Genomic DNA, 11,836 nt, shown 5'->3' with positions numbered 1-11,836 from the left:
GGGCGTTTTGTGCCATGAAATATTCAATCTATGCACTGTGTGTGAATTCACATAAACCTTTGAAGTGCAAGGATTGCATGCACAGCTGCCTCAGCAACATCCCTGAAGACTCTGACCATCTTAAAGAACCGGCAGGTAATCGGCCTCCTTGTTCGGGTTCAGTGGTTTCTGCATGTTTTAATGATTCTATGGATATGGGTTTATTATTGTGATATGGAACTGTGCACATATATAATCCTTTTATCCAGAGAGCTCTGAGCACTTACTAAAAAAATCTCACAGCATCTCTCTAAGTTACGTGTTACTATTTGCATCTATTATTGTTAGAGACTGGGTATTCACTTTGAAGAACCTTTTAAGATCCTCAGATTTAAGAAAAGCTGCATAAAGGGGAAATGCTGCTGTTAATGGGATGTTGTAGCTGGGATTTTTTCTTATAACTAATATTGGTTTCATAATCTAAACTGTAGGTAATCAGTCTGTGCACTGGTGTATAAGGTGAACATTACCAGAGTCGGGGAGGAATAGTGCATATCCTTGACCAGAGACAATTTGAGCAGGGCCTGGGATAAATCAGCCTGTGTGGGGCTCCACCCCCGGATGCAAGGAAGCTGGCAGCAGATTGGGGGGGGGGGTGCCAGGTGTCTGGACTTGAAGCTGGTGGCAGCATAGAGTTGCCGCGGCCGCTCCGCCCAGCTCCGTGGGGCCCCCCAAAGCGCAGGGCCTAGGGTGGTTGTCCTGCCCTTGACCCACAACTTGTAAAGCACTTCATGTTTATGTGCTTTGAGGGAGAGAAATTCACCCGTATACCACTAATATTGGTCAATATTCTGATCAGATGTAAAGTTTATTGCTGTCTTGTTCTTTAATGTGTCTCATGATTCTCCTATTCTTGTAAACGTTGTTCCCTATTATGGAATCGTAAAATGGTTCGGTGGGGGGGGAACAATTCCTGAAAATCTTGTAAATGTAATGTAATTTTATTTTTACATATACAGATTGCTCAGCTGTCTTTCCTCAATACCTTGCCAAGTGCCAGCAGTTCTTACGGGGTGTCCCTGCTCCTCTGCGCCTGGAGCTTCTGGAGAACATCTTCTCCTTGCTTTTTGTCTCCTACAGCGATCTTTATACAGAGACACTCCAGCCTGAGGACTATGCAGAAGAGGATGACCTTGATAAAAAGACTTGTGGTGCTGGGAACTTGGATGGCAGTGCCAGCCGAGGCTCTTCTACCTCAGAAAGTCCACAGCACTTTGTACAGCCTGAAAGGAAAATGGACAGGTGTCCTCAAGCCCCTCAAACAGTCTACCACACTGCACAGATTCTGCTAGGCTCAGAGTTGAGTGGTGAGAATAGCGAGACCTCCAGGTCGAGCTGTCTAGATCTGAAACACTTTACCAGCAGTGGTACTGGCTTTCTAGTAGATGAGTTGGTGATGGATGCCTTTCTGAAGATGCTTCTCAATCACCTGGAAGAAATTCAGAGTTCTCTGCCTTGGGACTTGAGCAATGCACCCCGTGAAGAGCTGGAGGTAGTGGAGTGCTTGAATCTGTCTGTGAATAGGGATGGCTTTGGGATCCGTGTATCACAGTTTTCCAAATACCTTTCTGAAGCTCACTGGCGCTACAAAGTAGTGATGAGTAATAGAAATGCAGGTAAGATTCACTGGGGCTTGATAGGCTCAATGTTAGGATTGATAAATTGAAAGATATGTAGCAAACATTGAGTAGTTTGCAAGTGTGTTAAGCAGGGTGTAAGCCTTTAGTATAGTGTCAGAGTCGCTTCTGATTTGTTCATTTCCCAAATTTACCCCACTTTATGGAACTTGCTTTGGGGGCCCAGGACTGGGAGCATGGAAGGTGACATATCCAGCTCTCAAGACTGCTCTAACTTCTACGTGGCACCTCAGTTCCATAAGCATTCCTTCTGTTCTCCCATTTCTTAGAGATTAGATTAAAAAAACCCTCTAAACCATGTATGTAATTTGTAGTCAGAAATGCTCCTCATACCTTAAATTTCTCATTGGTAAAGTGGCCATATCAAATTCCTGCCTTGCCTTCCTTCAGCCTTGTTTAGCAGTGAATCAGTTTAGGTCTTTTGTATGTGACAATTGATTGGTCTAGTAATCAGGATTATTAATTACTAATCTTGTAGGTCAGGATTTTTGTCAGACTGCAGCAATGGAAATTCCAGATATTCTAAGAACAACAATAATTAGTACCTTTTTAATAGGTAGAAAGATCTAAAATAGGTATATGTTAGACACTTTATATGCATATTTCAAAAATAAAAGCGGCGATGGTTGTCACAAACTAGAAACATTTTGTTGATCATACATCATGGTTTAGTTGCCTTGTTTCTTCTCTTAGCGCTAATTTACTCTCCTCTGGGATTAGTTCTTTTAACTGAACATCTTAGTCTGTAGGGGTAGCTAATGTGGAATTTGCTGTGCTTATGTCTGGGTATTATGTCTTCATGTCACCAAATCTTTAGTTTAGGTACAAGCTTTTTCTGTTCCAACTCTTTTTTTTCTGCTTGGCAGTGCATTTGTGTGTACTTAACTAAGATGGCTCCTCTTTCAGAACATCAGCTTGCATGCTCCAGGAGACTCTCCTCATTAACCAGGTGCTCGAGCTTCAGGAAGCGCAGTCGAACTCAAAAGTACAGGCCAGGTGGGTTGAGGAACTGGAAGTCTAGAAATTACATCTCCCAAATGATGTCAGGTGACCAAGAGAATGAAATTGACCCTTAGCAAGATGTCAGTATAACTAAGCATGACTATCTGCCTCACTGACTTAGTTTTCTCTGCCCAGTCCCACCCTTCTAGCTTGCTAATTGGCATGATAGGTATCATTGGTGTGCCAGTGTGAAATGTATCTGTCTGTTCCAACTTGGAAAATTGTTCTTATGCCAAAATCTGCTAATACAATTAAAAGGTAATGTGTAAGTAATTACTCCTTCTGCATGTAATCTGATTGCTCTATGACACTTGCTGGTGCAGGTTTATTGGATGCTTGGGATGGGGAGAGAGGAAAATAAATATGACTGTGAATGAGAACAGCACCTATAGGGATAACAGTGAAGATAAAAGTGGCAGGAGGCAGGGGCGGGGGTTTCTTGTTTCAAGACCAAAATGATCACCTGATCAGGGGGAAGAATCTGACACTTTCCCACTCTCAGTAAAGTATTATAGAACTAGAGCTAGTTTTGGATGCGGACAAATTAAGGTGACAGCTTTCCTCTGAAGCATCTGATATTCTCTACTAGCAGACAAAAAGCCAGAATGGAATGACCCATTCTTTTCTCTGAGAGCCATATATGCTTACAGCAGGGGCAGGCAATTATTTCAGGCGGAGGGCCACTAAGTTCTGGCAAGCTGTTGAGGGCTGCATGGGTAGCCCCGCCCTTTAACAGGTGCCCTGCTGCCTGGTTGCCATCTTGTGACCGGAAGTTCCGCCTCCTAACCCCCAACCTTTTGCCAACAGAAGTCCCTTCCCTTACCCCTGGAAGTACTCCTTTCAGCAACGGGTTTTGCCATCTCTGAACCAGAAAAATACCAAATTATAGTCTAAAAATTGAACATCTACAACATTCATTAATTTGATGTCAAAAAATATTTTTGTCCTGGTTTATATGTTTGTGTAGTGTACATAGGGGTGACTGCACAATAACTTAAAATGAAGTCTTACTCTTGTATATTGTGGGAGACATGGGGTGGTGTCTGTGGGGATTTTGTGGGGGGTGAATAGGTGTATGGAGTGAGGGAGCAAGTGGCTGTGTGTGGATATGTGGGGCTTGTGGGGGGATGTGTGTCAGGGGAGGATGACTGGGGTACATGAGGGGATATGGGTGTCGGGGTCTGCATGTATGGCAGTGCGAGGGGAGTGCATGTGGAATGGTGGGGTGTGCTTGTGTGACTCGCCCTATGAACACACACACACACAGAGTCCCTTCCTGCCTCATTGCACACACACATGCACTCTGTGCCTCCCTCATTGCTCTCTCGCTCTTTCTTTCTTTCTTTCTCTCTCTCACTCTCTCCTTATCTTCCCCTCCCTCACTGTGCATGTGTGCACGTGCACACTCACTCCTCCCGTTCCTGGCCTCGGGGTACTGGTGCGGGCCCTGTGCTCCCGCAATCCGGCCATGCAGCCGGGACCACGTGGTACTGGAGCAGGTATGCAGGGAAGCAGTGAAAGTGGCTGCAGGCAGAGGCTTTGGGGTGGGTGTCGGAGGCGGCAGAGGGGCGGGGCTGGATCAGCCTTGCTTCTGAGTCCTGCTGGCTTCCCTGGGTCCTACTGCCCTTGTCTCCTGTCAAAGATGACAGGCAGCCAGGAGCAGGTGATAAATATTAATTTTCTAAACTTTTCAGGTGCCCTGCAGGCTGGACAGAATCGCCTGGCGGGCTGGATTTGGCCCGCAGGCCATATTTTGCCCTCCCCTGGCTTACAGGGTAGTCCATCTCTAGGGACCCCATCATGGTATCTTCTTATTACTTAATGATCTTTATTACCCATGGAGGTTTTTCTGCTCTGAAAAACAGTTTTGATTTTTACATATAGTTCTTATTTTTCCATTTTAGATTTTAAGGAGGGAACTTCAAGTCCATCGCTGGAAAGTATGAGCAGTGAATTAAGCACTAGTACCTCAGGTATTGAAATTATCTGGAAAGGATTTCTTGGTTTCCTCACTACATAATGAGATTGCATTAATTTGATTCATTGCTTCTCTTTACAGGATGTAGTCAGAGTTTCCTTTCATAATGGAATTCTTCTTTACTTTGATTAGCACAGATGTGTCCTTTTGGGGAGTAGAAGAAACAGCATTTTCCTGCTGCATCTGTGATTCTGCACAGCTATGTATACAGTGCAGTGATCAGTGAAACAGAAGGAGGCAACAGACTTAGTAGAATATAGTTTAATTTAAAACATATTATTTCTTAGGAAAAATGATTTAGAGGACTGCATGTGCTTTCTTCTAGACAGTGGAACACCATGCCCCTGAATTACCTTCTTGCAATATATAGAAGTAATACCAAATTGTGTGTACCTGGGCTGAGTGACTTACTGTAGGAACTAGAACTATGACTTTTGCTGTTGCACCTTCAAAAATCTGTCCCAAACTTGCACTAGTCAGGAGTCTGAACTGATGCCAAGTTACCTTTCTAAAGCATCTGCTACTGTAGTGTTGTGCAAGTGCTATGATTATCTTATGGTTGTTTTTCATGTTTGTTACCTTGTGGGTTCATAGCTTTTTGCCTGCCTCTAGCTGGCAGTTGTTTTGGTTTACTTTGTATGGATGCTGCTGCATAAAAATTCTGATGCATTTTTTAAATCAAAAGCAATAGGTCTCAAGTTTGCTCTTGATTTTCAGCTCTTCCGTTAAGACAAGTTTTTTAGCCTGACAGACTCTCTTGCCTCAGGTTGTATGTCTTGGCTAGTTTTTCAAGCTAAGCAAAGTTAGGCTAGATCAGCATTTGATGTTCCTTGGTGGCCTGCCTTCATAGGGTCCCAAATCATTCTCACCAATTGCATACCCAAGGCTTGTCCCTCTGTTGCTATCAGTGCCCCAGTGTAGTCTGAAAGGATGATGGACTGTGAGCGTTTCTCATTCACGACCATATGGAGTCTCTGCAGATCCCTTGAGAATGTTAACAGGGTTAGGATTGTTCAGTTAAAAGCTTTCCTTTCTTCCTTTCTTCAACAGCTGTGTAATTTTTGCCATGTCCCATTTAACAGCTTCTACTTGTGCAGTAGAAACCAATTTATGGATACATTGATCCTTATCTAGCACTTCACAAAGTGCTCTGGGGTTTTTTTGTAGTAGGAGATATTACATGTGATAACAGCTGCATGTTTGTCACTTCCTCTATACAACCCCCCTAAAAATTAATGTCTCAGCACAGAATTTTGAAGTAGGGTTTTTCATGTTAAAGCTAAGAAGCATTGCCTGGTACAGTCTTTTCTTTCCACAATGATCTGGCATGTTGATTCACTCTTCTTCTCTTATAGAGGGAAGTACTAGTACTGTGTCTGGCTGGAGTGACCTGGAATGTAGGCTGAAGCCTCAGCTGCAGAACCCCCTCATTCCTATGATGCTCTCCCCACCAGAGTCGCTCCTCATCTCTTGTATCCTGAGGGGGAACTTTGTAGAAGCTCATCAGGTAACTGTGTCTTTATACAGCTTTGGAAGCATAAACTGGCAGTGGCTGATGGAATTTATATCCCTGCTGCACTGGCCAGATAGTTGCTATAGACAGAAATTTGGGAGGAAGAATAGAGTGTAACTTTAGGTGCAAGAGTGCATTCAGTAGCAGAAGAGGAGGAGAGAAACAAGAATACCATAGGCCACCCTCTCAAGCAACCTGTTGCTTTCTTTTAATTTTAGATAAACTTGTGTGGTCCTGAATTTTCAGAGCTTGCAGAGGCTTTACCAGTCCTTGTTCTAGCTTAGCACTTTATCTGAGTGAAGAAGCAGAGCTCATATATTAACTTGCGTTCTCTCTCTCTCTCTCTCTCTCTCTCTCTCTCTCTCTCTCTCTCTCTCTCTCTCTCTCTCTCTCTCTCTCTCTCAAATGGGAGGTAGCATTTAAGATACTCATGGTCATTGAATTGAAAGATGCGACTCTCTCCCCCTCCCCATCTCCATGGTGTGTGCTATGCTGTTCTAGTGCCATGCTGAAAATCCTTAGCTGCTGACCTGGCCTGCTATGTGTGACAAAAAGCTTTTAAGGTGGTGTTTCTGTGTCTATATTGTTAGCACAGGAGGCCTAGGGTCTTTTGTGCAAAACTCCCTGACTCTTAGAAGCTCTGCAGTTGGCCAGTTTGAACATTTGCATTGTGACACTCAGTTTGAATTCCCCATATGTGTCTGCATATAGTTTTCAAACAGCCCTTACTGAAACACTTAAGGACATTTTCCAAGAATTGAATCCTCTACAAAGTGTAATGTGTGAGGCAGTGTTAAGTGCCCTAACATTAAGAGCAAAATAGATAGCAGCTATATGCTCTCCTGTAGTCTCAGCTATCCTTGGGAACCTGTGGAGGCTGAGAGGTGTACATAAATGCCTGCTTTCCAGCCTGGAGAGCAGAAATTGGAGTATGATTTGGAGTGCTTCAAATCTTTGCATCATCAATAAGTGAATGTCATCCTTGTTAGTACTTTTCAACTAGTAAACAGGATATTACATTTGCTTCTCGTTGATGGGGCCCACAGGGCTTTGCTTTCTTTGCTTTCAGCACCAGTGATGCTAACATTGCTGTGAAACAGACTTTAATTTTTGTTCCTTCCCTTTGGGTATTAAACCAACAAAGCTATGTGGGCTGCTAATGTAAGGATAGATATGCTGTCTGAAGTGCTCCAAGTGCCTTTAAAGTGCTCCAGGAAGCAAGAGTTCAGATGTTCACATTGAAGAAGCATTTCAGAAATGGCTTTCAAAAAAATGAGGAACATCTTCAATGTGCTTCTTGAAATAGCTGTACCCTCCAGCAGAGCACAATAGGGGGTTGCTCAGTCCTCCAGTACCCCATATTACTCTGCTCCCCACCCCATCTCCTGGGGAGATAGGGATTAAGAGCAAAATAGACAACAGCTATATGGTCTCCTGTGGTCTCAGCTATCCTTGGGAACCTGTGGAGGCTGAAAGGCGTGCATAAATGCCTGCTTTCCAGCCTGGAGAGCAGAAATTGGAGTATGATTTGGAGTGCTTCAAATAAACATCTGTCCATACTCTCATCACAGAATATTTTGGGTGGTGTTTCTTGCTTAGCAAGTATTTCTACTTGATCCTTTTTAATACATCATGTATTGGAATCTTAAAATACCCTTTTGTAAGCTACTTGTGAATCTAAATATAGCTTTGTGTCATTGGCTAGCAGAGCTGCATAAGTTTAATTGCAAAGGTGTCACCATTTGCAAAGTTTTGTCTTTTTCTGAGTGTTTATAGCTTTCTGAATAAAAATAGCCTGTTGAGCTGAAATTGTTTTCATATGTTTTCAACTGAGGACTTTTAAAAAAATGTTTTTGGTAAGACATTGGCTGTGTAAAGGTTATTGTGATGTAATCATCATTTGCATTCATCATTACCCCTATAGGTGGCTTTGATGTTTAATCTGGAGTCTTCAGCTTGCTATGGTGAATTGGTTTTCATGGAACGTTATCAGGAAGTGGTGCGGGAGATGGCAAAAGTAGAGCATAAGATTGAGAATCAGTCATCTGATGGTACTGGAGCCCTCAGGAAATCTGGTAGTGGCCGATCAACGCTTCAGGCTATTGGGAGTGCAGCTGCAGCAGGTATGGGTTGGATCATAGCATTTTACAAATTAAGAACAATGATACAGCAAAGAGGCAGAAAACAAATGAGGAGAAAAGTTTGGACATAAGTGCACCAGGAGTGGAGTAATAAATTGTCCTACTTTGACATAGGATGATGTTAACAAACAGTGAGATTTCCCAACAAACTGTGCAAGGAACAGTATTTCATGTTTTAATAATAGGAATCAGAGGGAGCTGGCAGTCTGTGCGTAGTATAGGATTGTCTAGGCTGAGATGATGGTGAGGGTAGAAGCAACTGTAGGGAATTTCTGCATATCCTAATAGAGTTGGAAAACTGAGCAACATGATAAACAGAGGTTAGGCAATGTAGAGGAGCACAATGTAGTGGCTGTTGGAATGATTCATATTACCTCTCTGTGCTGGTATAGTTCTGGGTTTTACATTGGCTAGAACAATTTGGGAACAGTGAGATGTTCACAGTCATGCCTAATTAAAATTAAAGCTCATGCAGCATTTTTGCAAAAAACAGACCAGAAGGGAGTTGTATTAATATAAAGACTAGAGAATAATTGCTACTGGGGGACATAGAATAACTGCCTGCTTTAACCAGTGACTGTTTGCTGGGTTGTGTAGGCATGGTATTTTATTCCATCTCTGACGTTACTGATAAGCTGCTTGCCACTTCTGGAAGCCTTGTCCCTGCTCTGCAAGAAAACTTTTGGACAAGCTGCATCCAGTTGGAATGCACAGATCCTTTGCGTGAAGTCCTGGAGGACCTCAGCCCTTCAGCGATGGCAGCATTTGACTTAGCTTGCACTCAGTGCCACCTCTGGAAAACCTGCAAGCAGCTGTTGGAAACAGCAGAACGACGCTTGCATAACAGCCTTGAAACCAGGGGTATGCCTCCCATTTCTCTCTCCATCTATGTGGGCTTTGGTGGGTGAGGAAATGTTTGCCTGCCTCCTGGCATTTAAAATAATTGGCTGTGTTCATTTGTGTAAGCTCCAACTTTACTATTGTTTTCCTACTCCTCAACCCTTACCTTGCCTTTCCTGTCCAATTATTCTTTTAGGCCGAAGACTTGACTTCGTTCTCCTGCACTGTGATGGCATAAGAGGTTTCCCAGCAGTTCTTCAGCAAATAAGTAAAATTCTCAGCTACCCTTTCACGTCACAAGGGCAATCCAAATCAGGTAACTGGCATGTGGATCCCCTTCTCCCAATTTCCAGCCTTTAATTTCTTGCCTTCTGCTTGGTGGCTGATCATTTTTTCAGGGTTAAGGAGCATTTATACAGTCTTCACTTTGCTTCTGAAAATATGTTGTTGTTTTGAATATGTATTGACTCCCATTACCTTTTTACAGGGTGTTTCTATTTCTAAGTGACTTGGAAAGGGGGCTCAGTAGTTGGGTTGCCAAGTTTGGCAGATGGCATACAAATTATTTACATTATTGTAATAAAAATGAGAAGAATTCTGTTTTAAAGATAGGTACTTGATTGACAATGGTGCAGTTAAATGTAGTACATGAATTTTACCTCTCAAAGTATGGTAAATATGACTTTGGAAGTGTGATGTTTTGACCTTGCCTTTAATTTTCTGCCTGAGAAGTCCCTTTATACAAGGTCTGTCTGTCTCTAGCTATTACATCTCAGTGTTTTTATCTACTTACAAACCTAAAGCTTCTGTTCTGGTTGGGCTGGACTGGGCTTGAGTCAGTAAACTAGAAGTCTTGTAAAGTTCCTCCTAGTTTTTTGATCCTCTAGATATAAAAAAAACACTGATGCCTGGTATTAACTGTCATTATTCTTACTCTCTTGTTTCTTAACAGAAGTCTCGGATGAAAAAATAAGTAGTCATTTTCAGTGCAATATTGTGGACTTCTTGCAGATGTGCTATCCTACCCTGACTGAAGATGGTATTGCTAATCAGATTGTTTTAGCACAGCGCCTTGATGAAATCCTGGAAACACTGAAACAAGTTGAAGATTCTCTTGGTGAGTTGCATGTATTTTTTTGTTTGCAAGGTTTTTTAGTGCTAACATGCTTGTAAAAAACTGGATGTGGACAAATTTATTTTTTAACTGCTTTAGAAGGAGAGGAGTAATGGCAACTCAGGATTTTGTGTCAGCTCTTATGATGTAATTGTTAAATTTTCATGCCTCTGTAGCAGTACAGGATAGCTAAATCGCTGTAACTAACCCTGAATGTGAAACTAGATTAAACTTACAGAAGTTTTACTATGTTTGTGTCACCTACAGGAGCATGTAACGCTTCTGTCTTAACATCTTGTATCAGTATCATTTGATAGCAGTACAGCTGTTATACCTTTGTATACCTGCTGAAACTGAAATAAGCAAATAGAGTTTGGTAGACCTAGAATATTAACAGTAGGGGTGTGTGAAACAGGCCCTATTTGATTTGGATTTGGCCCGAATCAGGGACAGTGATTTGATTTGTTGATTCGGATCACTGTCCCGATTTTGATTCAGCCAAATCTGAATCTAAAGATTCAATGTTGATTCAGAGCATCAGCGATTCAACCATAGACACAGCTTTTAAATGTTTTTTCCACATACCTCAAGGTACCAGGCACGACTCGTGAACACTGCGATGCTGGGGCCGATGGAGTGTCCCACAGGAGTGCAGAGGAGCCCCTTGCAGGCTTAGTGGCGAACCCAGAAGTGGACCGGAAGTAATTCTGGTCCACTTCTGGGTTCGCCACTAAGCCTGCAAGGGGCTCCTCTGCACTCCTGTGGGACACTCCATCGGCCCCAGCATCGCAGTGTTCACGAGTCGTGCCTGGTACCTTGAGGTATGTAAAAAAAACAAAATATTTAGAGCTGTGTCTATATATGAATCACCAAATCTTTCTGAATTGATTCAGAGGGTTCCGATTCAATTCAGAGAGATTAAAGGGTCTCCTGATTCGAGTCAGATTTGGAGATTCAGCCACCGAATTGGGCCGAATCTCTGCTGAATCGAATCAGCGACCGAAGCTTCGCACAGCCCTAACTAATAGCAATACTTGTTGTATTGCTACACAAATGCTGTTGTGAGATACATGTATAAATCAACACCAAATATTTGCAATTCAAACCTTGCACCACTGAGCTAAAATTGGAGTTTACCATAAACAAAAGTGAAATTTATTAGGCTGCATTTTCTCAAGCAGGGAGAAAAGCAAAATATAAGTAGTGTAAATCTAGTTTGTGTTAACCTAAACATTTTCAATAAGAAGGTGGCAATCATTGTAATACAAGGAAATCTCATTGTTTTCTTTTTTTCTTAAAGTACATTTTTAAAAATTGGAAGCATTAGCTTGGATGGAAAAAATAACTTCTGTTTTAAGATTTACCTTTAAGTAAACTCAAGTTCTGATTCTACTTTTTCACATTAGGTTTTCTTTCACCCAACAAAATGATGATAAATGCTAGTATTCACCTTTAAATTTTTAATAACTTGAGAACTTTTGCAGTGTTCCAGGACTGTTTGAACTGATCATCCTCCCCACCAGTAATTTAGCACTGGATAATGAGGTGTATTTTGGGACTTGCACACTTTTG

The 11,836-nt window shown here is 42.2% G+C and overlaps 1 protein-coding gene across 1 annotated transcript in view; it reads left to right on the top strand.

Moving 5' to 3' along the window:
• ZFYVE26 (zinc finger FYVE-type containing 26) overlaps positions 1-11,836 on the top strand; it is a 69,171-nt gene that overhangs the window by 18,188 nt on the left and 39,147 nt on the right. The window contains 9 exon segments of the mRNA XM_025201367.1: positions 1-135; positions 999-1,655; positions 2,583-2,672; positions 4,583-4,651; positions 6,012-6,163; positions 8,094-8,292; positions 8,908-9,171; positions 9,347-9,466; positions 10,103-10,267. The exon segment at positions 1-135 is cut by the window's left edge and continues 16 nt beyond it. Coding sequence (XP_025057152.1) covers positions 1-135; positions 999-1,655; positions 2,583-2,672; positions 4,583-4,651; positions 6,012-6,163; positions 8,094-8,292; positions 8,908-9,171; positions 9,347-9,466; positions 10,103-10,267 — 1,851 coding nt within the window.

This window comes from Alligator sinensis, unplaced genomic scaffold, assembly GCF_000455745.1.
Source record: "Alligator sinensis unplaced genomic scaffold, ASM45574v1 scaffold768_5, whole genome shotgun sequence".
Classification (NCBI taxonomy): domain Eukaryota; kingdom Metazoa; phylum Chordata; order Crocodylia; family Alligatoridae; genus Alligator; species Alligator sinensis.
Note: the sequence above shows the minus strand (reverse complement) of the source record. Positions and strands in the feature narration are given on the sequence as shown.